General features: G+C 43.6%; 7 protein-coding genes across 16 annotated transcripts in view; 4 read left to right on the forward strand and 3 right to left on the reverse strand.

Annotated features, from left to right (window-relative positions):
- The window catches only part of LOC108610201 (uncharacterized), a 104,243-nt gene extending 103,430 nt beyond the window's left edge, over positions 1 to 813 (reverse strand). For 4 of the 6 annotated variants that reach the window (XM_089466058.1, XM_089466053.1, XM_089466059.1 and 1 more), the window contains exon 1: positions 342 to 813. The gene's annotated coding sequence lies outside the window, so the exon portion shown is untranslated. The remainder of the gene's footprint in view (positions 1 to 341) is intronic. The other 2 variants (XM_089466054.1, XM_089466057.1) reach the window with 2 other exon arrangements.
- A 1,520-nt stretch (positions 814 to 2,333) lies between these two features.
- Positions 2,334 to 3,965, forward strand: LOC108610217 (uncharacterized). The gene is made up of 2 exons (XM_018002173.2): positions 2,334 to 2,775; positions 3,237 to 3,965. The coding sequence occupies exons 1-2, from the start codon at positions 2,681 to 2,683 to the stop codon at positions 3,820 to 3,822; spliced, it is 681 nt and encodes a 226-aa protein (XP_017857662.1). The 5' UTR covers positions 2,334 to 2,680; the 3' UTR covers positions 3,823 to 3,965.
- A 1,003-nt stretch (positions 3,966 to 4,968) lies between these two features.
- Positions 4,969 to 5,493, forward strand: Vm34Ca (Vitelline membrane 34Ca). The gene has a single exon (XM_018002180.2). It carries the CDS (start codon positions 5,049 to 5,051, stop codon positions 5,412 to 5,414), a length of 366 nt encoding a protein of 121 aa, XP_017857669.1. The 5' UTR covers positions 4,969 to 5,048; the 3' UTR covers positions 5,415 to 5,493.
- Positions 5,494 to 6,154: 661 nt separating this feature from the next.
- On the reverse strand, positions 6,155 to 15,028 carry LOC108610203 (uncharacterized). Of its 4 annotated transcripts, none has more exons than XM_089465799.1 (7): positions 14,916 to 15,028; positions 13,874 to 14,432; positions 9,434 to 9,565; positions 8,895 to 9,328; positions 8,764 to 8,836; positions 6,766 to 8,031; positions 6,155 to 6,705 (listed from the first exon to the last, which is right to left on the reverse strand). In XM_089465799.1, exons 2-7 carry the CDS (start codon positions 14,399 to 14,401, stop codon positions 6,568 to 6,570), a joined length of 2,571 nt encoding a protein of 856 aa, XP_089321925.1. In that variant the 5' UTR covers positions 14,402 to 14,432; positions 14,916 to 15,028; the 3' UTR covers positions 6,155 to 6,567. The 4 variants fall into 4 exon arrangements, with proteins under 4 accessions (XP_089321925.1, XP_017857642.1, XP_017857643.1 ...); XM_018002153.2 differs by having other exon boundaries at positions 14,488 to 14,985; XM_018002154.2 differs by lacking the exons at positions 13,874 to 14,432; positions 14,916 to 15,028 and adding an exon at positions 13,632 to 13,865.
- A 57-nt stretch (positions 15,029 to 15,085) lies between these two features.
- On the forward strand, positions 15,086 to 15,950 carry LOC108610219 (membrane-associated progesterone receptor component 1). Of its 2 annotated transcripts, none has more exons than XM_018002175.2 (2): positions 15,086 to 15,171; positions 15,225 to 15,950. In XM_018002175.2, the coding sequence occupies exon 2, from the start codon at positions 15,235 to 15,237 to the stop codon at positions 15,862 to 15,864; it is 630 nt and encodes a 209-aa protein (XP_017857664.1). In that variant the 5' UTR covers positions 15,086 to 15,171; positions 15,225 to 15,234; the 3' UTR covers positions 15,865 to 15,950. The 2 variants fall into 2 exon arrangements, with proteins under 2 accessions (XP_017857664.1, XP_089321927.1); XM_089465801.1 differs by having other exon boundaries at positions 15,233 to 15,950.
- A 75-nt stretch (positions 15,951 to 16,025) lies between these two features.
- RpL24 (ribosomal protein L24) lies at positions 16,026 to 17,064 on the forward strand. Its single transcript, XM_018002178.2, has 3 exons — positions 16,026 to 16,110; positions 16,262 to 16,337; positions 16,403 to 17,064. The coding sequence occupies exons 1-3, from the start codon at positions 16,106 to 16,108 to the stop codon at positions 16,787 to 16,789; spliced, it is 468 nt and encodes a 155-aa protein (XP_017857667.2). The 5' UTR covers positions 16,026 to 16,105; the 3' UTR covers positions 16,790 to 17,064.
- A 521-nt stretch (positions 17,065 to 17,585) lies between these two features.
- On the reverse strand, positions 17,586 to 24,466 carry LOC108610198 (general transcription factor 3C polypeptide 1). Its single transcript, XM_018002138.2, has 6 exons — positions 24,234 to 24,466; positions 23,617 to 24,163; positions 22,804 to 23,551; positions 20,499 to 22,541; positions 19,052 to 20,436; positions 17,586 to 18,790 (listed from the first exon to the last, which is right to left on the reverse strand). Exons 1-6 carry the CDS (start codon positions 24,319 to 24,321, stop codon positions 17,824 to 17,826), a joined length of 5,778 nt encoding a protein of 1,925 aa, XP_017857627.1. The 5' UTR covers positions 24,322 to 24,466; the 3' UTR covers positions 17,586 to 17,823.
- Positions 24,467 to 24,507: the final 41 nt, after the last annotated feature.

Consider the following 24,507-nt stretch of genomic DNA (forward strand, 5'->3'; position numbering starts at 1 on the left):
CTTGGCGTTTCTCGCAGCTTAGCTGACGGACATCGCAGCAGATCAATTATAATGTCATTATTAGTCGAAACTGTCAGCATACTGGGCTAACAAGCAAAGGCTATCCAATTACTCAATCAACAACCGTTCGATGGATAAACGGAAAAAAATTCTATATGCATAAGATAAAGCTCTATTGCTTTGCCGACATAAAATAACTATTTTACAGTCAGAGTCAGAGCCGAAGCAAAATCATAGCTAAAATCATGCAATTCGACCTGCGCTACAATTGACAGCTTTTTTATCAGCTTATTTGCGCATAACTCGCTGATAAGAGATACATTTTTTTTATTTTTACGTACTCTCGATTCGTGGCTAGCAGAAGTACAGCAAGGATACGCACAGGACACACACGGCAGGAGACATTAGATATATTCATATACATATGTATAAATATATATATATATATATATTTATATATAATTATTTTGCTCGAATGTGCACACAATGTTTATTAGTATTTTTATTGTTTTGTTATTAATTAGATTAATAATTCAACACGACCGTTAGACAGATGCACAGTTTAAGCTCTTGAAGCACTAGACATTATTGAACTTATTTGTGGTTACATATATAGATATGATTAATTTAACATTAATTTATTAGTTAGATTAAGATACTTTAAGTTATTGTTGCTTGAAGGTTTGAAGCCAGTTCTTGCTGTTGTGCTGCGTGTCTGTGTGTGTTAACGAAATGAGGAAAGATTGTCTACTGGCGTTTGCAAAAACTTCGCCCGAGCCAAAAGCCAAACGAACTGAGTCGAGGCGCCGAGCTTTGCAGCTGCTGCTGCCTCATGGACAACATTGCGTATGTGTGTTGTATGTGCGTGTGGCAGTGTTGGTCAATGCGCGCGCAAATTGCCAAACGCTTGCACGCCAACAGGCAAATGGCAATGTCGCCCACAACAACAGCTGAGCTGGTCCCAGCTGCTCAGAGAGAGCGAATAAGAGAGAGCGAGAGCAAGAGCGAGGAGAGAGATAAAAACGAGAGCGGCCATTGCGAGCGTGAGAGCACGCGCATAGTACGCACGCTGGGCGAAGTGAAAGTATTTCTGTGTTTATTAACAGTTAAAGGCCACCCAAGCACCCCCGGCCCCCATCCACTCGCAGACCATTAGCAAAGGTCGCCAATTTCACTGATAATAATATAGAAATTCGTGTTGGCAACGCTGTGCTACGTCTGACAGAGACAGCATTAAATGTTGCTCGTTCCGTTCTACTTTTTCCGTGGACCGGAAGTGACCATTGGTAAGTGGCGTTTCCTTAAGCAAACAATTGTTAGCCTCTAATAAAATGCAATTCGAGTCAAGAAACTGTCGCAACTACAAATGCAATTTCCATCTAAAAGTTTTCCCATTTTCGCCATTAGCCTGTTATTATTTACATTTAACCAAGACGATGACCGCCCACTCATGGCTCAATCTGAGTACCTTAGAAATCGTAATATTCCAGGGATGAGAATGATGTCTTAGGTGTCTTGAGGGAGTGCATGTACGACGCATGAAGTAAAAGATTTTAAATACTGCATTTTTATTCACTTTGCCTTAAGAGAGGTTGATTTAAATATAGCAAGCTTTCAATTTTATATCAGCACAGTTCGTCTGAATATTAAATAATGCAAGAAGCCTCTGAAGGATGTGGACATGATTCATGGAGGATTCTAGGGCAGCTACCCTAAGCCCCCGATTTTCGGAGATCACGAAAAATGAAAGTATCTATATATTTTGCCTGTATGATTTTGCGAACAACATATAAAGAAAATGCCATGTTTAAAATCTAAGCAAATATTTTTATTGATATTATTAAATTTATAATTCAATTATTCTATTTTTTTATTTACACGACTTTTTTTTCAAGTTTCGTGAAATACTGGAAATTGACTCTCCTGACTCGAAAAGTGAGAAATACGGTCATTTTCATAATCAGATAATTGTTTTCCGAGTGACATTTCTCAAAAACTATCTCATTTCACTTAATTGCAATGTCCGTAAGCCCAAAAGACTGCTCCGCACTTAATAAAGTTAAATTTGCTACTGTGGGCTATAATTATGATACACAAAAATGCAAGCAAAGAGGCGAGCACACAGCAAAAGCTAACGGTTCTTTCTTAGCTTTTATAAATAGAACACAAATTGCAGTAAATTCTACTGAACATGCTTCTGTCAACAAAGTACAACAGAATTTATTTTTGGAAAACCTTAAAAATGTCGGTAAATTGGTTCAAAGGTGAAGCTGCTGAGTGGGTTATGAATATGAGAAGCCCAGTATAAATTAAATATTATTAATCTCATCAAGAATTTCGGTTTCTATTGCAAAATCGTTTACTTTCTTTTATAAAGTTTAACCTCGAGCCGAACAAAATGTAAATAATTTGCCGGCTAATAAAGAAAACACTGCAAACGTGACAAAAGCTTGATTTTATGCTGTAGGAAAGCAGCAGCGTGTTATCTGGGCAATTCATTTCTGGAATCAAATAATACTTGTAGTCGCAGCTTCATTTACAACCCGCATCGCACAACGAACTCGAAGCTCGCAATTGAAACTCAATACCCAGAACATATTCAACTCTTTTGCTATTGCTGTGACTATAAAAACAAAGCATCAAGCCACAAACGAGCAGCAGTTATTGGGTAGTTGGGAACATGTGGGAGCCACAAGCACTGAGCACTATCATTTACACTCTGCTGGGCCTGGCTCTAACGCTGCCCCTCGAGGAGCCTCGCTACAATCAACTGAGGTAAGTGAAAAGACACTGAATATTTTGGGGAATTGCGGTTGTTATACTTAAATAACTATTAGAAAAAGTCGTCCTCCATCTTGAATCATTCATTATTTTAAATATTATGTTAATTTTAAATATTATGTGGTATTGTACTTATGCCAATACGTTCGGATAGGGTATATAAAAGTAAGACACTTTCAACTGTCGTGCTCTAAATTTATAAACAAATTAAATATTAATTTATATATAGTAACATATAGCATAATATTTAGTATAGTAATATATACAAGTTAAGCGCTCCCACACTAGAGTTCTAGTGATTAGGGGCACTGAGTTGGGCTCTCGCGAACCTTAGTAACGATAGGTCTAAGCTCTCTCTCTTTCGTCCGAATATGAACTGAGCCAATCAGTTCTACTAGTGGGGTTCGAGTAAGTTGCTTTCTTAAATTTATAATCGAAGCCAAATGCATTTCTAGCTACAAACACGATCAATTGGCCAATTCAACTATGTGTAATAACAGCATAATTGCCACGACCGATCGACTGGGGGTTCCGGCCACTACGCCCTCGCCCACGCCCACGCCCACGCCCAGGCCTACGCCACAATTTGAGTATGCGCTGCTGGGCCAAGACTCTAGGGATCAGCACTGGTATCGTGTGAGTCTAAAACCGCTGGACAACAAGTCGGGCTATCGAGCGCAGTTCGCAACGCGACAACCTCCACCATATGACTCTCAGCAGGCGCACAAGCACGATAAGATGATCACCGAGTTGCTGAATTTCCTTGATAAATCTGAGGAGCACAATCTACAGAAGGCCTATAGCCAGCTACTGGCCAGTGCCGAGTACAACGATGAGGAGAGCAAGATGAAGCAGAGTGTGGATAAAACCGACGTTCAAATGCATGACGACGTGGACTTGAAAAGTCATTTGAAGACTGATCCGAACCATCGTCTTATTTTGGTGGCTGAATTGCAGGGAGCCACGACCACAAATAACCAGAGTGGCAGCGATTCGACTGTGGTTAACAATTTAGTATACTTCATAAAGGGCTTAAAGTAAAGGATACTTCTGCATGATACCTAGTTGAGAGACATCTATATCTCGAATCTGGTATTATCTGATATTATCAATGTCCCAATTAATTATATATATAAATAATAAAGTATTAGAAATATGAAAGCATTAAAAAAGAATTGAAATCGATTGAAATCTATATATCTATGTATCTATATATCTATATATCTGTATGTCTATATATCTATGTATCTATATATCTATATCTATATCTTTATCTACACTACATCTATATCTACATATTTCTTTTTTTTTTTTTATTATTATTCTAGCAACCCAATGGGCTATTAGCTTATGCAAGCTATTCTTAACACACTTGCCTCTCTCTTATACTCTGATACTTTTCCCCTACACTCAACTTATATTCCAACTCTTATACGAAAATCAGCTAAGTAACTGCACTGGCAAGCCCAAAGTCAAACCTTTGCTGAATGTGTGTAAGAGTATGTATGCGTGAGTGTGCGTATGCGAGCGTGACTGTGTGGAGCTGTGTGCGGCACCCTTCATTGGACACTTGCTGCTCCAATTGCAAACTGTTAAAAGAACACTGTGACCCACTTGGAACTCTGAACTAAAAGTAATGCTGAAAAACTTGTACTTGACAAGATTGTCAGTTAAACTTGATTTTGACTCAGGACTAATCCTCAGCAATCAGCAATCGAAATTTGGGGTTAATTTTGTTGCCTACGATGAAATAGCATCAGCCTATTTGCTTATTTAATGCCTGTTCGATGCCATTATACCGACATAGACCCAGACACCCAGAAACGACTCACTTTTCTCTTATCAAGTAAATCCGTTTGTTTTTCATTTTTTGCTTTGCTTTTTTTAAAAGGAAAAAGCAAAGCAACAATTTCCAATAACTCTATAAGTACTACAGATAGAAAATTCATGTACAGAGTAAAAAGACTTAAGCTAATAAGAGCTTCTTAAAGATTTTGTAATATACAAATTGCGGAAATAGAAAAAAAAGTAAAATAAAATATGCGCTCAGACCCACAATAAAAAAGTCGAATAGTTTCTTTCGACCAGTAAAAAAATGAGCTGAATCAGCTCAGAGCGCTTTTAAACTTGGTCAATGCTTGGCTTTGCATTTCTCTTCGCCACAGCCGTGGACTGCTATATAAAGCCACTCGTTTGGTGCAGTCCATATCGCAGTTCGCAATTGCCAAAGTTCCGCACTTAATCCGAAACCCAAATTAACTCCAAACATGAAGTTCATTGTGCTCGCCGCTGTTGCCTGCCTCTTGGCCACATCCGTTGCCGGCGCTGACAAGGAGGAGAAGATGCTGGGCTCTGCTTATGGGGGTGGCTATGGCCAGCCTGCCGCTGCACCCGCTCCCCAGGGCTACGGCGCACCAGCTGTTCCAGCTGCACCATCCTATTCAGCTAACGCGGCTCCAGCCCAGGCAGCACCCGTCTCCATTCCCGCACCGCCGTGCCCCAAGAACTATCTGTTCAGCTGCCAGCCCAACCTAGCTCCAGTTCCATGCAGCGCTCCAGCTCCAAGCTATGGATCAGCTGGGGCCTACACCCAATACGCCCCTATCTACGCGCCACGCCCCCTACGTTGGTAAATCCCACACGCCTTCGGCGATACATCTGATTCGACAATTTCGAAAGCAAGACAATAAACCACGATTTCAAAACTGAAAACTCTAGTATATTATTCAATATTGGCAATGGCTCGCCAGTGGACTGGCCCCACTGCAGTGGGGCTACATTTACACTTTACTTTTCAGATATCAGCCTCCCGCTTCTTGGAAAATTAATAATGAGTCATACGGAGCATAGATATGGTATGTTTCTAAATGCAGGTTTGAAAGAAGAATTTTATATTATTAATGCTGATCATAAAAATATCTCTTGAATTTTTAGTAGAACAGTTTAAATATAAAATTTGTTTTCATAAAAAAAAAAAAAAAAAACTTTTTGCCTTCATTCATAGAGAACTATATGTCAACACATATGTAAATAATAATGTGAGAACTATCAAGAAGAACAAGTTCATAGTCCAAAGCTTCCTGAATTAATTACAATTATTAATTGATCATTACATTGATATTTGCCGACTTACATTTAATTAGAGGAATTAATTACAGAAGCCTCGAAGACGTTGATACTCTTGTTAACGATACAATAAGACCATGATGATACGTATATAGGCTAATATTTTTACGAGTTTCCGATCACATATACATATATCTTAATAAAATGGTTTAGTCTCATGCACTTTGCGGCTAGTTGCTCCAATGTTTTTGCGAATGAAAAACTCTAAATATTTAAATATATTTACGTATTGAAAAACCATTAACTATTTAATTGAATACAATGTCATTTAATTTATATGTATATGTATAAAAACATTAACAAACTTTTTACTTAAGTATTACGTAAACTTGATAGCTGCTTAACAGCAGAAGCACATGGTATCATATATCATATAATAAATATCTCAGTGATTAGTTTTTGGATAGCCAAATATACTAAACGAAATAAAATGGAGTGAGAATGTAAAAGGAAGGAAATATAAAACTATCTATGGTAAACTTAAAATCAACCGAATTTACACAATTTTTTAAGGGCAATGAATATATAAAGTATATAGAGAAATCGAGAAAACTAAATGTTTTTTTTTTTTTAATTATTGTTACTGAGCAATTTCGACTGAACATCAACTAAACATCGGCAATTTTTCACGAGAAGCTGTTGAAAAATTGGCGTTAGCTCTCAGTAGTCGTCGTCGTCGTCGGCGTCCTGGCCATCATCATAGAAACGCGCCGCCTGCAGTTGCTTGCGTATTGCGCCCACTTGTGTCAGGATCTTAGGGGACGATGTGGACACCGTGAACTTCTGCACGACGGGCACCTGGATTGATATTAGAATAGGTTACTATTTATGCTTAAGGCTCAATGAGCAACTACACACCTCCCAGCGCTTCTTGAGATTGTCCATTTTTTGCTGCTGCCGATTGCCATCCAGCGTTGGGGCCGCGTCTTTGCGCGTCATTTTGGGCATTTCGCGCAACAGAGGCATTGATAAATTCTGCGTGGGAGTCTCGTGTAGAACGATATCGCGCCTTCCCAAGGTCTGTGGTGTTGTTTGTGTCCCGCGATGACGCGATTCACTTTTGCTGCGCAACTCCAGCTGCTGCTGCTGCTTCTTAAGTGCCAAGTCTCCATAGTTTTTCAGGTAACGCGACAAGCGCTGATCCGTCTGACGTCTCACCCGCTTCATGGCTTGCTCATCGGCGCTGTCAACCTCGAAGCTGTTGTTCGCACTGCCCGAGACGGTGGGCAGCGGCTCCTGATCCAGCTGCAATGGCTTCACGGGCGTGGGCTTATAGTCCTCGTGAAACACCGAGTTGGGAGATATATTAAAGGAGTACGGCGGCGGCGTCGTATCCGCTAGGTTAGAGCAATTGTTCTCTGCTGCCGGCGGGCAATTGACTTCCAGCACGCGAAACGAATCCTCTGTTGGCTGCTCCCGGTCCAGTTGCTCATTAATATGCGTGCGCTCGGCATCGCGACCGCAGGCAATCTCCTCTAGGCAAAAGGAGCACAGATTGCGGCGGCAATTCATGCAGACATTTCGCTCTCGCTGGCAGGCGCGGCAGACATCGCTCTTCACCAGACACTGGCCACACATGGCGTACAGGCGCTCACACTTCAAGCACACAAGCGCGTAGCTATTCTGGCAGCTGTGATCGACTGCAGCAGCCGGTTCCACGGTCGCCTCATCGCTCGTTGCTGTCGGCGCTTCGCTGCTCGGCGGCTTCAGTTTCAAGGCCAATTTGCGCTGGCATCGCAGGCAACAGCTCTCATAGCTCTTCAGCGGTTCGTCGCAGAGCGGGCAGATCTTCTCGCACAAGTGGAAGCATTCGCGCTCGATCTTCGCCATTTGAGGCAGTTCGAAATCGAGCTCCACGCCCGGCGGCAACGGCTGGCCGCGTCGATATTCGTGCCGTGCTGAATTGCTGAAATATTTGTAGACCTTGTTTGTGTTGGCATTGCTGTTATTATTATTGCTGTTGTTATTGATGTTGGTGTTGTTGTTGATGCTGTTGTTGGTGCTGTTGGCTTTGATATCCTTTGAATTATTCAGCTCCTTCGCATGCAACAGCTGCGCGTCCTCCTCCAGTTTGGCCAGCAGCTTTTCGCGCATCAAACGGTTCCGTTCCGTCTCAATACGTGCCTGTTGAAGCGATTCATCAGTTACTTTTAATATCAAATCACTCGGCATAAGAAATATACGAAACCCAATCAAGCGGCCAGCAATACAAATTGTTTAATTTTAATTTAACGGACATATCGGAATGGATAATATATTGCAGAATAATTTTAATTTCGGTACTATTTTCAAATAATGTGAGATATATTTTGCTATGAAACGAGCTTAGATAGTATAGAACTAACGGAACGAATTTCTAATGGAAAATAAGATAGGAACTGGATATCGAAAATATTTCTCATTCCTTCAAAAGTTTAGATTAATTATTTTAAGAAATCGAAACTGATGTGAGAATAAAAAATATTTTTTTAAATTCTAATCGTTAAAAAAATAAATGTGTGAAATATAATCAAAATTAATTAAAATTCACTTGAAGCAAATGAATGCTGGAATTACGTAGGTAGAACATTAAATCGAATAATATAATCTGAAATTATATTATCTGGACATTAAAGTAGAATTTTAGTTTTAATATTAATGATCGCAATCAGTGAGAAATAAGTGTATAAAATAAAGAGCGTGATTCTAATATTTAAGGCAAGATGTTAAAAAGTTGACATTAATATGCAGACAACAAATTCCTACAAATCCTACAAATACAAATATTGGGGTGTTTGATCCAAACGAATTTGTAGACATATAGATCAGAATAAAGCCATCTATGGGGACAGACGTCAGATTTGATTTTAAACCAACCTTCTCAGCTCGCTTCTTTTCCTTTTCGAGCTGCTCCTCCAAGTGCATCGTCTTGAGCTGTGCCTCCAGGCGCCTAGGCAAGAATAGGAGAGTGGTTGAGCATGGCTGGTAAAGTACTCGACAATAGTCACCTGGTCAGCGCCTCCTCCTGTCGCCGTTCCTTTTCTCGTAGCATCTCAATGGACCGACGCTTTTCTTCGATTTGCTGCATCAAGTCCCGCTGGTACTCTTTCTTGCGAGCCGTCTCCAGTTCGGCACTGCGCATGTTGCGCTCGTTGATGCCATCGCCTGAGACAATGTTGGAGAGCTCAACGTGGCCAAGATCATGGAGCAGCTGCTGGCGTGTCGTGGCCGTACGTATTTTCGGCGGCACATAGTTGGGGTTATTATTTACAATTAACTCTAGGTCAGTCTTATCCGTTCGGCTATGGTTTGTGCTTGTGCTGGATTGACTGGAGCGCGCCGTGGTCTGCAGCTCCTCTCCGGCCGGCACTGAAGTTGCTGTTGGCGTTGCTGTGGTTGGCTTCAGCTGTCTTCGCTGTTTAGCCAATGGCGGGTGCAGCATCTAGAAACAACACAAATCAATTTACTGGCTGTCACATAAATCCAACACGGATTAACATACCCGATGGCGCGATATGGTTTATGGTCTATAGTTCATGGCACTTACCTGGTGCTTAAGCAAGTTCTGCTGATTCTCGCGCTGTCGCTCACGCAAATAATTTTGGCGTTTCTGATTTTCATTGTTGAAGCCGGGAAAATACGAATAAAATGTGTCCGTAACCCATTGCTCCATATCATCCTGTGCGAAAGAAAGAGAGAGCGCGCTCAGTTAGCATTCACATTATGCGGCGAGATTTGTATTTATTTGTGTGCGTTATATAAATCATTTTCAGCTTTTGGCGACACCACTAACCACCAGCAGAAAGCTCGTGTACATTTTGTACGCCACGGTGGTGCGTGGGCAGCCTAATGAGAGCCGCTTTTTAGTAGAGGGAGAGCTGCAAATTATTGCCCAGTCGTAGTTCTTTGCCTTTGGCTTTGCCTTTGCCTTTTGGGGTCAGCCTATTGCCTGCGACGGGAGCTGCTCCAGCGAGGGCAGCACATTCCCTACTGCCAGCACCTTCTGCCACATAATTTTTATGCCGGCGACGCTGACAGCGGCGTCGACGTCGAACATCGCGTGCAGCGTTGGCATAAGATTTTACTTTTTGTTATAGAAAATAAGCAACTTTTCAGATATATAGATGCTTGACTTTCAAATATCCTAGATAAGCTGCATCAATCTCAAATGAAACACTTTAAACAGTTTAAGAATAATTGGTAATATAATAGCAATAGAAAAAGAAAGACAAAAACACAGACATAAAGAGTCGAACATTCATTAATAGGCCTAAATACAGATTGAGAGAAAAATGAAAGGTAGGTAAGATGGAATTGTTACTGATGATAAGGAAACCGACGAAATATTCATTGATAAAGAAGCAGAAATCCTAAGTAGATATACACAATAAATATAGCACAGATACAATAACATAGAATGGAGTCAAAGCATATAGCGCTAAGTAATTGAAATACGTGTAAGATTTATTCACTAAACAAAGCCAAAAGTCTGATATTAACTTTAAAGCCCGTCGGTACAGGGTATTGCCATGCAAGGAGCATTATGAACAGGGGCGTCGCAGGAGCTAGAGCAATAGCTGCGTCATCAGCCAAGCCAAAGGCAATGCCCCTTGAGTGTTTATCAACAAGGTTCAGCTGTTTGAGGCGTTCCACAATATGAACTAGGTGCTTGCATTCCAGCCGACTTCAGCTTGATGTTCGCCTTAATTAAAGTTAGTTTTAACAATTTCATCACTTGACAGCGACAACTTGGGCCAGTTGATTAAATGCTTCAGCTCTTAGCATAATTAAAGGCTAATTTGCAGCGAGAATTACTTCTCCAACTGCTAGGGATTGGTCTATTAGTCTAGCATTCCGTCAACACTCGCTGAGTAATTTGCATACTCTAGCACTTTGTTATTCAGGTCAAGGAAACTATCAACGAAAATAGGCGTGTATAAATATATATAAATATATTATAAATATGACGCGTAGCTAAAGGAGTGCTCTGCCAATCAGTGGAAGTGTGCAAATAAATAGTATGGGCTGGGCATGAACATTTTCTTTTATTGCATTTAAGTTGCGTTGATCTAAAATACCTAGGCGCTGGCACAGTGGAGCAAATGGCGTTTTATATACACAGACAGCAATGCCGACTCATCTGGAAAACTGTGTCAGTGCTTGTGCCAACAGAAATATATATGATCAGAAAGTTTTATATTTTCGTCTCACAGTATGATCTCTCATTTCCTTATAGGATATCTGATTCTATCTCTGATTCCATGAGACAAGAAGGGAAAATCATTTTACTGTTCCACTGATTTTATAAATCAAATTAGAGCCAACGACTTTTGTATAGAAAGTAAAGGCTTTGGCATACATTTAAGTAGACGATTCCAGTTATTCAGCCATTGCGTTGGCGTTATCAAACTTTTACTACGTCCATTCATTGGGGCGCCACTTTGCGTGTCCCGTTCGAATTAGGTTAACTAAGTGGGTAAACTTGTTTTAGTGTGGGCGCGAAAAGTGCGAAAGCCGAGGAAAATGCGTGTAAAAGCGAGCAGCAGGATCTGGCCTCTTGGGGCTGCTTATGCTGCGGACTCCAGACACCATAAGTTCAAGGCCATTTCATGGAATTTTAAGCATGTGGCGCTCAAAACTAAAAACAAAAATATCCTGCAGTGGGAGTGAAAAGCGTCTGGTGTCACGCTTTCCAAATTAGCTTTAACGACTCATTAGCTGCGGGCAGCGATATGACAAAAATCTAAATCGCATAGAGGCCTCGCATACACTCACACTCACCCACACACACACGCGCACTCGTAATGCTGAACAATTAATTAGGGGACTTTCATATAACTGACCTTGTTCAGGTCGCGTCCCTTTCTTCGTTTTCCTTTCTCTATGGCTTTAATGACTTAAGTGGCCTGAGCCCTGCTCCTGCTCGTGCTCCTGCTCCAGACCCTGTGACTGCTAGGGACCTATAGGAGTATTGATGAGCTTTTAGCTCACCTCATCAATCATCCATATACAAAATTGTCATTAGCTATTGGCAATGAAATGCTTTAGCGGAAATGACCAGCCCCTAAACACGCCGCAGTGCCCGAGCCTAGGGGCAAGTGCCGCGGCACGTCAAATCAAATATGGCACAATGCACTTTGTGGACGGAAATTGCATGACCAAACGCTTTCAGTTTTCATGCACTGACCAAACAAACAAAAAATTGCAAAAAATTGCTAAAAAATGCAAGCACTTAAAAAGCTTAAAAAGCAACCACGAAGCCATCTAAACCTACTATGTACAAATATTTAGGGAATAGCATGAGGAGATATAGACTACATGCGCATACATACATCTTTTAATTGCATTAATCATAAAAAGGCTTAATAACAAAAGGCTTAGATCATTTATAGATTTATGCGAAGATTGGGCTCACACAACTTGGGGCTCGAAGTTGCTAATTAAGTTAACTAAACTGATGTACAACAAAATGAAGTGAACTGCTATTTATTCTGCTTTCATAAATTGTACGATTGTCATTAAGAACTTAACACTTCAACCATTTGATATGCCCATACTTAGGCAGGGTATACGTTCGAACCATGCTAAATATTTTTTAAAACGCAGCAATTTCTCCAGTCGTGTGTTCTTTTTTTTTTTTTTTTGCCTGCATTTTATATAAAATTCTTTCTCTCTGCCTCACTCTCTTATACTACCGGTATTTCACACACATTGCTGGAACTACGTTGGTTTTCTTTATAGCTGCGCGTTGCTTTAATTAAGGCATTTTCATTACACTTTTCATTTCGTTTTAATTAGAGACAATTTGTATTGATGCCACGCCTGCTGCTCACCTATATGACTGTGTGTTGTTGTTGTTGGTTGTTATAATTAAACGAGTTTATTTGTTCAGCAGCTTTTCAAGTTCAGGCCACAAATAAAATAGCAACAAACGCAACAAACGAGCTTCAAATTACAACTGAGCTGCGCAAACGAAATTCATCAGGCGAGCTGGCGCTAACGCTCAGCCAAAATGCCAACTGGAGCACGAAGAACAGCCACAACAACAAGAACAACAGTAACAGCAACAGCAACAATAGAAAACAAGAATAGTAACAGTGTAAAGGGCATTAAGCTTTCATGAGGCCCAACGCATGAAGGACATTACGCTTCAAAGTTAAAAATTGAATTATTTAATAATTGAAACTGTGACTGTGTTAAGACAAAATAACAAAGTCGAAAAACCCATTAGCCCAGTTAGCCCACCATAGAGCATGTTGACTCTGCTGTCCTCGCAAGGCTCATGAGCTGCCATTATTATGAACATGCATGCTGAAAAGCGAAACCGAAGCATGAAAAATTTAAAATTCAAAATTGAAAAGTGAATTGTGAAAAATGAAAACCAACTATATTTCTGGTGATATTTCAATCCGAAGCAAATAAAGCTGAGCGCGCCTAATTTAATACTCACTGTTCTGACCTTAATAAACAGCGGGCAAATTGGAATGTATCTAAAATAAATGTCGACAGAAATAGAGAAAAGCTAGAATTCATTGAGATTTTTCAGCAACAGTCTCTAAATTCTAAAAATGTGTCCAACAGACACATATGGTGGAATCAACTTGACTATTAATCAATATATGTATTCAATTCTCGTTTTCCTTTCGATATCCTAAACATTATTTGAACTTATTTAAACAGACTGAACAAATGTAAGAGTCGTGTTTCAACAAAATATCCCATTTAATTAGGTAAAACGCACTCACAATTCGGTAAAGCCCAACTCGATTCACTTTGAAAAGCCTCTGACAACTAAAGCCAAATATTGTGGGCGCTGCTCCGTGCACTCGTAGCGGCTCAACGAGCCGTAAAGACATTCGCATAGTTATGGATAATCTTACGAGCGCTACGTTTTGGGCGTCTCGCCAATCGAGCGTGAACAACTGAAATTGGCAAGCACCAAAACGCAGACACCGTCCCTCTCTCTTATCCATGCCTAATCACTTACGCCGGTCGCTCGCTTCCCAATTGGCAAACGATTCACGCTCTGCGGTCGCTCGCTTTCCAAATTACGATACGTCGTATTTGGTGATTTATATTGTCGCGCGCTGCCAATAAGCAATTCGCGCTGATTCACAAATTCCTTGGCCGACTTTAGGCTAAGTGGTGAGGTGGCGGATGGGTTCCTTTGGTGCCGCTGTTCCTGCTCCTGCTCCTGCTCCGGCTCCTGCTCCAGCTTCAGTTCCGGCAAGTTCTCCTCTACGCTCAACTGTAGCTGCAGGTCGGAGTTACGGTTAGGCGTTGCTAAGGCCGAGCTCGAGGCCTTTTCGAGTTCATTGCACTCGCTGTGGCTTTTGTTGGCCATGCGCTGACATTGCTTGGGCTTGTAGCCTTCCATTTGCATTAACAAGGTGGCAGGACAAACGCCCTGCGAATTGTTTGCACCATTCTGAAGAGTGTTGCTAGCTGCAGCCAGACGCTGGCGATCGAATTCCAACTGCTGGCGCTCTAGCGCTAGAAATTCCTCTAGATCCATATTGCCAATACATGTACGTTAAAATGTCAAACTAAAAAAAAAAACATTAACAACAGCAGTGCAATCACAAAGCTAAGCAAACTCACTAAAATAAAAGTGCATGTAACAAGTGCTGCTCTAGTTTGGAACTAGCTTTTTGCCAGCTAAATTTGGCTTTATAAAAACAAGACCTCACAGGAAATAGTGTGAAAAAGTTTTTTTTTTTTATATATTACGTTAATTTAATAAAAAATTGCCTGCTTTTATGCAATGCATGAATTCATCACGAGCTACGCAATTGTCGCATTCCATCGTATATTGTTTACAATATCTGCAACCATTTTCCTGCCACTTAACAAGCCAAACGAATCAATGCTGAATGCGTCGCAATAACTGATACTAATTTACATATTTTCACAAACAATAATTATTGAATTGCGGTAAATTTACAAAATTGCACGAAAAATAAATTGTCACACAAAATTAGGCACATTTTGGACTCGTTGATTTGCAAATAGATGTACTCGTATATTACTTTCGAAATTATTGACTATACTGCGGGCTCGCCTGCGATGACAATTCACGGAAAGCAGGGCTGCAGATTCAGCGTTGCTGTCGGCCCAGTGCTGGAAAACGGTAATATTAACTCGTACTACAACTCTGTTTACCCTTTTCCAGATTTTCAAATTTCAATTTCAATTAAAGCAGGCTTCTTCAACTTGTCATATATTATTTCTGGAGTACAAATTTATTCTGTCTTTACATGTAGATACCAGATCATAGATCATTGGGTGAGTGAAGATTTTTTTTTTAAATTAAAAATATATTTACTTAATTTGAGCAGCTCGCCAGACATGTCTGAGAAGAATGGACAGACAAAGTCGCTCGAAGCAAAATTACCCTGGTACTATAATGTATACAACACCATCAAGGATACTCCCATCAATTTGACGCTACTACTCGTCTCGGCCTTCGTTTTCTATAAAGTGGTGAACATATCACGTCAACGTCGCAATTTGAATCGCGTTCGTAATTTCTTTGGTTACGGGACAGACAACGAAAAATCGCAGTTACCACCGCTACGACGTGATTTTACTGTTAAAGAGTTACTCAAATATAATGGCACTCGTGAGGATGGACGTATTCTAGTCGCGGTTAATTACAATATATACGATGTATCGTGTGCTAAGCAAGTGTATGGGCAGACTGGAGCTTATCCCCAATGGGCCGGATGTGATATATCGCGGAATTTGATCAACTTCACAGCGGAACGAAATGAGAATCAGGAATTCGATTATATGCGTGACCTAACAGCACAGCAAAGAAGCACTTTAGTGGAGTGGGATCAACAGTATAGCGAAAAATATCCACTTGTTGGCCGTTTGGTTTCCGATGATGATGACGATGAAGACGAACGACCCGTAGATGGGGAAAATGAAGAAGACAGCAAGAGCCAAATTGAACAACAGTTGGGCACAATATAACATGTAACTGATATTACGAAAATTTGTTGTTACAAGCCTCGATCACATACAAAATAAAAATATATAATATATATCAAGTCAAAAAACGACGTGTTTAAATAGGCGCCATGTCTTGTGCACCATTGCAAATACAACCCTGCGCTTTGACACCTAACTAGCACTGGGCATCAGCTGTGCAGATGTGACAGCGGCTGTCAAATTGCGCATCAACTTCCGTTTCTTTTCACTTTTGACCAGCAAGATGAAGTACGTAGAAAATATATTAATTCTCAAAATATACGTACATCACTGTGCAGCCATAATTGTTTTGCATTTGATATGACATTTAGATATGTGCCTTGGTGTTATGCTATAGTATTTATTCAGACTATGCTTAAACAAAACATTTTATTTTCAGAATTGGCTTGTGTGCATTCAGTGGGTACAAAATCTACCCCGGCCATGGCAAGACCATGGTCAAAGTCGATGGCAAGGTATAGTAAACAACAACAATATATTCAACTTGTACAAATAAATCCAATATGTATCAAATTTTTAGACCTTCACCTTTCTGGACAAGAAGTGCGAGCGCTCCTACCTGATGAAGCGTAATCCCCGTAAAGTCACCTGGACTGTGCTGTACCGCCGTAAACACCGTAAGGGTATTGAGGAGGAGGCGTCCAAGAAGCGTACTCGCCGCACACAGAAATTCCAGCGCGCCATCGTCGGTGCCTCGCTTGCCGAGATTATGGCTAAGCGCAACATGAAACCCGAGGTGCGAAAGGCCCAACGGGATCAGGCCATCAAGGTAGCCAAGGAGCAGAAGCGCGCCGCTAAGGCAGCCAAGAAGGCCGCCGCGCCAGCACCCGCCAAGAAATCAGCGCCCAAGCAGAAGGCCACCAAGGTGACGCAAAAGTCGGCCCCTCGCGTCGGTGGCAAGCGGTAAACAACAACAATAAAATGTAGAAGAAAAACCACTGGCTGCTCGATTGTGCAAGTGAAGTGCAACGCGGATTTTACATCAAAAATGATTTAAGAAAAAATTTTAGTGAAACGCTAATTAAAAAACAAAAGCTACAAATGCACTTTTGTAGTGGTAAAAAAAAAAAAAACGCCATCGCGTATTTTTTGTTTGGACAAAAAGTGAAACGAAAATGCGAGGGAAAAAGCGAACGATAATCAAATAAATTTTTAGAAGACAAAACGTAGATGAAATCGAAACTACAGACGTATTACATTTTATGTAGCTTCGTACATACAAATTGTGACGGAAGATTGACTGCAATGGTTGGAGCAGATACAATCGTGTCTGATATGCAAGATTACCTCAATTCACTTTTTTTAAGTACTGCAAACCACATTTAATTGTGCACTATTCGCTGTCTAAGATTTATTTTACTAAACGGTTTGACGAACACATTACTAATTCCACTTTACAGGCCCCTCTAACATAGTAGAGCCCATGAGTAAACTATTTTGCTCATGGTATTGCTTCACATGTGGAGAGAGAACTACAAACGCTCTATCTTCGGATTCGGGTCGAGAAGAAGCCTCACGTCCACAAAATTTTCATTAGCTTCTATTCCAAATCCCTTCGAAAAATTTCCCATTCGATAAGCATTTTTTTTTTTTTTTTTTCAAATAAACTGCAATATTATTTAGATCCCATAGACTTGGCGCTCAAATATACTTTCTTTTATTTGGACCTCTAAGTAAATGTATGTAAATAGAAAAAATCAAAATTTGGATGATATGAAACGTATTACATATTTTATTCCTTTATCAAACGTTAGAGTTAACATACTGAGGCTTTCAGGTTTGACATTCATATATGCAATGCATATGTACCTCTTAGTATATTTTATTTTACTTTTCTTGCTCTTTTAATTGTCCATTCTTTCATCTTCTATTCCACTCGTAAACGTAACTTAAAGTAGAATCCATTTTTTAGGGTTGTTAGGGAGTACAGTTAGTTATATTTTAAATAAACTCCGAGGTGTACTTCTTGAGCCCTATAAAGTTGGTCAGCTGTCCAATGGCATCTGTCTGGACCTTTACGTAGGTGTACTTGGGATCGTAGAGGATCGTAACAGGGCGCTCTTGCAAGTCATCGTCGTAGGAGCTCTCCAGATGCACCGTCGGCGGCTCCAGTTCGACGAGCCGAAGGCAGCCCAAATCGCAGAGCAGCTCCAGCAGTAGCATTGTGTCGACAGGCAGTAGATGGGGAAAGCGAAGGAATAAGCTGTGCACAGTGCAGCCATTCCTTGTTATGCACTCGCTGAGCAAGGCACCCATCCAACGATCGAGGACGCGGCGATTGAGCGAAGCATTCACTCGAATCCAGGGATGCGGCCGGATGGCAATTACATCCCTTAGGGCTTCCGAATCCGACTTCATTTCGGTCTTCGTCTTCGTCTCAGATTTCTTCATGCGTTTGGAACGTCGTGCACATTGCAACAGCGCCTCCTCACTATCCGTGTCTTCCCCACTGCTTTGCTGCGGCTCCTCATCCAGTCTGGCCTTCTTGCTACAACTTGGCTGCAAATCCAAGCTCTGATCCACCATCTGCCTCTTCTGTCCCACCACCCCGGGCAATGTTGCCGGCGAAGCAGACACCCGATTCTGGACACGCTCCCGCTCCAGCCGCTTTATGTGGAACGTGTGCACCACCCAATTGCGCATGTGTGCCTTATGCACGTACATGTAGCTGGCAACTCCCACGCGCTTGATCAGATCATGCGCCTCCAGCTGTTGCAGCGCTTCAAGCAGAAATTCGCCCAAGGGGAAACTGCGACGCAATGATACGCCCTCAACGCCCAATGGATATTCCTGTATGTGCTCCAAGATGTCCCTCACCTGCTGAATGGCCTGTGCCTCATAGTTGAGCCCTTCCAGCGTGGGCAGCAGCGTTTCGAAGCTGTTGTCGGTATATCGCCAGAAGGAGGCTCTGAAAGTAAACAGGAAGATGAGATATGAGACTAGATAAAGATGGCAGTGAGATGTCTCATCTGTGGGAGCAGCAAGATTACTTAAATGTAACGATATATAAATATCCTCTGTGATTGAAATCACAGTGAGGAACGCATTCGATATGGAGAAAGAAATTGGAGCTGAGAGCAAAAGAGAATCACTTAGGAAAATGCAAAGGGAGGGGCACGGTAGAGAACCGATGGGATTGGGGATGAGCAAGCGGCGGCAAATCACTTACTTGACCACCTTGTCGAGTACAGCTTTGCGCAGTTCATCTTGTCTAGCCTGCAGTTGCGGATGCTCCAGTTCCTGCATGTGGATCGTGGGCAGGTGCACAACAAAGACGTCCTGTGCGCGTGCACGCTCCTCCTTGTTTAGAGATGGCTCGTAATCTTGCGCACGCTCTCCGCTGTCCTCCTTGCCGGCCTCGTAGGTGAGCAGCGCACTGCAGAGCGAATGCCAATCTGTTTTTTTGTGTAGCGTGGAGTCAGCTAAACGCTTGCCCAGATCTTTGACTTCCTGCGGCTGCTGCAGCTGGCGCCAGTGCTGCTCTAATTGCTCCACGAGTGCTATGAGATTCCCTGTGGAGACGGTCAATGTGGTACTGCTAGATGTGGAGCTATCCAGCTGTAACTGCAGCGCCACTTGAGGCAGTGCATCGGCCACCAATTGACGCAATATGGCGCGATGCTCGTAGATGATGCGCTCCACGGCATTTAGATAGTTTCCACTGTGCATTATGCAGCTGAAGGGGCATTCCCCGTGCTCCAGTCGCGCACAGCTAATGTTCACGGATTGCCCTAGTGCATCGAGCGCGCAGAAGAAGTGCATGGTTCGCATGGGTAGCTTATTGAGCTGATTATAGATGCTGCTCTGTAGACGATACGTAAGGTTTGCGGGGTGGAAGCGAACACGAGAGGCCGGGCGACCACTGCAAACACTCTCCAGCCGCTTGGAGTACTCCGTTTGCGGTGCATTGTCAAATATGCTGCTATAGTGGTCCAAAATGCGATCGGACGCGGACCCTGCCGTCTTGACTGGCATGCTGGTCGTATCCACATTGAGTATATTCACGGGCAGCTGCAGAGTCAAGTTCAACCAATTATTTGCCACCCATTCGCCCAGGAGCAGCAGCTGCGCAAAGTTGGGCGAGGGCAAATCTAGGCTGGTCAAGCCAGGAGATTCATGGAAACGACGCTCGAATGCGTAATAGGCTTCGTAGACCAGGTATCCGTACTTTTGGCACACTAGTCTGTACTTGTACTTGGAGCTAAGCAAATGCCCAGGGCCAGAGATCAGGCGATGCACATGCTGGATATGGCGACGCTTGACGGCCACCAGAAGGGAATCTGCACGCGCCTTTTTGAAAGCAGCATTCAAGACGTCCTCAGAATAGTGTTTGTAGATCTCAAAGGCTTGCAGATTGAACAGCGTCTTATCCTTCGAGCAGCACAGGAGGCTGTGCTGTACGCAGAAGACAACAGTTATTTGAAGATCAGTCTCCGTTTTGGGATTGGCATAGAGCAGCATGTCCTGTTCCCCATTCGAGCCAACACACTCCCTAAACCGGCTGCGGTAGTCCTCGAGGTTGTCGGGCAGCAGGAATTGACGATAGACGCAGTCCTTAACAGAAAATAAGGGGATTAGCTTGGTTTAGATACTACTCAAGTGGGACAACTGCCTACCTCGTTAATGATCAAGCGATGCAGCCTCTCCAGTATGATCACAAAGTGTATGAGCAGCGCTTGGACTTGTTCGCTGCGCGCAGGATACTCCTGCTTGAGCTGCGGAAGAAAGCGTTCATTGTAGATGGCATTGAACTCCGGGTGGGATTGCATCATATAGATCCAGTTGCGCACATCCGGCTGGTCGCGCTTCATGCGGATGAGGAACTGCAGCCGTCGCACACAGGCCTGCGTTGTCTTGTTATTAATATTCAGATATCTGCGAATCACGTCCCGGCAAATGATGCCCACGCTGTACAGAGCCAGGGCGGGCAGCGGAGCGTCAATGAACAAATAGACAGCTCGTCCCATCTTGAGAATGCGGTCCTCGGCAGGACACCACGTGACGCGCAAGGTGCGCATGTTGCGCAACGCGTCCCGATCGATGTCGTCGCGTGGTCCGGTCTTGCGCTTGCGCGTCTCCGCAGAGCTCGCACCGCGTGTCTTACCAAATCGTGGCACTGGCTTCAACCGAACCAAGCTGAGGCGCTTGCGCGTGGGAATCGATGTTGTTGCCTTCCGGCCATTCGATGCAGTGGAGCGTGGGGCTGGCACCGAGTTGCGCTTCACCCACGACCAGTGACGAAACTGGTGCGCGAAGAGCGAGGAGCTGAGGCCCGCAGCACCCTGCTGATCCCCTGGCACGCTGCCATCATCCAGCTTCTCTGCCTCCTCAAAGTCGGTCGTGCGCACAAAGCTGAGCGAGGGCAGGCGCTTCTCCTTTCTGCCACCCACCTTGCGCTCCCGGTGCTTGAGGAACCCCAGCTTGGTGTAGATGCACACGTGCTGCAGCTTCGCCCAATAGTTGGCCACCTGCTCGCGACTGGTGAACTCGTAAGTGAGGCGCTCGTAGGTGAGGTCCGGATTAATCTTTTTGTAGTTGTGCCCGCTGCTCGTGGTGGTGTCCAGCAGGCTGGTACGCTTGTTTAGATACACCCAGCGTTGCAGCGAGTCGCGGCCCGCCTGCCGCTCGCTGACCTGCAGCAGGCCCATGTTGTTTAGCAGACGGAGCATGCCCACGTAACGCTGCTGCAGCGTGAATCGCGGGATCAAGTTCTGCAGCTGCAGCTGCTGGAGCAGATAGTGCTGTCGCACCGGGTGCTGCAGCTGCGGGCGCAGCTTCTCCACCACATCGCGGTCGATGCGGAAGATGCGCAGCATCAGCGAGAGTGGCATGCGCTCCAGAGCATCCATGAAGTAAAGCCACCCCGACGGCTTCTCGTAGTTGGGCAAGGGCGGGATAAAAGTGCGCCAGCTAATCTCCTGCGTATAGGGCAACACTTCTGACTCCGTGGCTTGCCACTCCTCCAGATATTCGCGCGTCATCAGCGAGGGCTCGCTGCGCTGCCACCGCTGCAGCAATTCCTCGTTCATTTGCAACGGCGTCTGACCGCGCTGCTGCTCGCACTGCAAGTAGAAGAGGAACTCGTGTAGGACGCAGGCCACCAGGAGCTTGGGTGCCGATGGCTTCGGCACGTCTTGGGGCTGGCGCTCAAGGCGTAGTTTTTTGCGCTCCATCTGCTCGCGCCGCTCCTTGCCCCGCAACAGCTGGGCAGGCCGCAATAGCCGCTCCTCGGTTATCAAGTGGAAGTTGTTCTTTAAGCGCAACACCTCGCGCTTGAGTTGGTCGTGCTGCAGATCGATCTTGGGATGGGTGACCAGGCGATAAAGACGCACGTTCTGCTCGTACTCTAAGGTCACCTCGTAGACATTCACGATGCGCATACGTTGCATTCGCTCCAGCAGTCGAAACAGCGACTTTCGACATATTTTCTCGTGTGTGCCAATGTTCTTCTCCGATTCCATGACGGCGCGCGCCAGGTCAATGGTGTTCACAATGCAGTTCTTGTCGATTTGCCGCACGATTATTATCTTGCGTGCCACGTGCCGTGGCGTCTCCTTATCGCTGCCCTTGTACAACTTCAGCGAGAATTCCATAACACGCACATTGGCTTTGATGCTGGGCACATCGTTGACCGTGATGTCCACGCTTTTCGGGATAGTCTGGAATAGGAGTGAAAATAGGTTTCAGTTGAGTTTATAAGAGGTAAACGTAAAATAGGCACAAGGGACGTGCCAAATCTTTTCTACAGAAGCTTTCAATTAGATGCCTGAGCTTGCGAGGACAAACTGCTAGAAGATCTAAGCCCATTGGGGGCGTGTCCACAGGGTTCCGAAATCAAAAAATATTCATTTTGCAAAAAGTTAACATTTGCTGGAATTTTAAGCTAAGATATATCATACATCGAATCGTGTTCTACATTACCGGTTCGTCTTGGCACTGGAGCTGCAACAACGATTTCTCGAGCTGCTCCTCCTTTTCCTTGTAAATCGCCTCGGCTTGAGTCCCAACTGCCACGAAGCGTGTAATGCGACTTTTGCCGGATGTTTCTGTATAGCTCTTGATTCTCTTTTTCCGTATCAGATATTTGATAACACCTCGTGCAATTTGAAAATTGATGGACACATACTGACCCAGCTCGAGGGTGCTCATGCCCCGCGTACCAAAGTGCTTGATAGCACGCAAGCACTCCAGCTCGAGGGGCATATTGACATGGGCGTGTCGCTGACTCAGCAACTCATCGGGCGCCTTGTCCTCCCGCTCTTCAGTCTGGTCGAGCTGATTGAGATCATCAAACTCCATGTTGGGGTTACGAAGACGCACAATCGACATTTTTCTGCCTTTTGATTGGGGTTTTGAGCCGCTGCCCGCTGAACCTGGCGGATAGATGAGCGCCGTCTCAAAGATCTTGCGAAAGGTGTGCGAGACGAGCAGCTTCTTAAGCCTTGAATGGGATAGATCCGGTATACGCTCCAATACTTCGCAGCTAGGTATATACTGATGCGGGCTCGCTTTGATCTCTGTGTAAAACTTTTCCATGGTGACCTGAGTGTAGGTCTTGTAGATTCGAAAGAAACGTGGCAGCATGACCAAGTTGGAGATCAAGTTGCGTCCATTATGGCGCTCCGTATAGGCCTGTCCGACAACCAGTTGCTGTTTCTGCAACCCATTTCTGCGTTGGCAATAAATATTATTTGAGACGAAAATACACTTGTTATGCATTATTTGGCAACTCACTTCAAATAGAATATAAAACTGGGGTCACTGAAATAGTTGGTCAACGACCAGGGACCCCGTGTGGTTTCTCCATTATAGCGTGAACGTCCCACAGTCTCAAGAAACACATAATGCTGCACGGTTAGCTCGCGGGGCAGCAGCATGTTTGCTGGCTTCAGCGCCTTCAAGCGCAGCTCCTGGTTTGCTACTACGACCAGCTTTTGTTGATATTTCTCGGTGGCTTCTGCAGCAGACAATGCCTTCAATTCGCCCACAGATATACGGCGGCGGGTCTTGTAGTCCTTGCAGTTGCCCCGTATATTGCCATCCTGTACGGGAGCGAAAGGCAGGCGCAAAAATGGACAGCTCTCTGGTATTACAGGCATTCCGATTTCCACATCCTGATCATTGGTGCGCTTATATAGCGGCATTAACGGCCTCGCCTCGGGCAATATGAAGAAGCTTACTTCCCGTGTCGACCGTAATAATAGCATCCATATTTGCTGATGCAACTTATCTGGCAAGGACTTCCCGCCGTACAGTCTTATAGACAACAGCGGCCACAGAGCTACATATAAACATATTTACATATTTATGTATTTATTATACATTTCAACAGTTACTATATTTTCACTTACATGGTAATGTGGTGCCGTCCAAGCCTTCTAGCGCAATTTCATCAAAAACAGCATTTATCCAGGAGCCACTTGCGTATGCGGCACACATTTTCAATGTTTATAAATGTGAATATTATTTACTTTACTTGCATTTCAATTTTATTCAGTATACAATTGATTAGTGCGTCACATTAAACAGCTGTTTCTATTAGAGCTACACCGTTCCGTTCAGAACCAGATCAGAAATGAACTGCTGCACATTTCGGTTTCTATATGAACAAAACAGTTACATTAA

The sequence above is a fragment of the Drosophila arizonae genome, chromosome 3 (assembly GCF_054131065.1).
Source record: "Drosophila arizonae isolate 15081-1271.41 chromosome 3, UAZ_ARI_1.0, whole genome shotgun sequence".
Taxonomy (NCBI): Eukaryota; Metazoa; Arthropoda; class Insecta; order Diptera; family Drosophilidae; genus Drosophila; species Drosophila arizonae.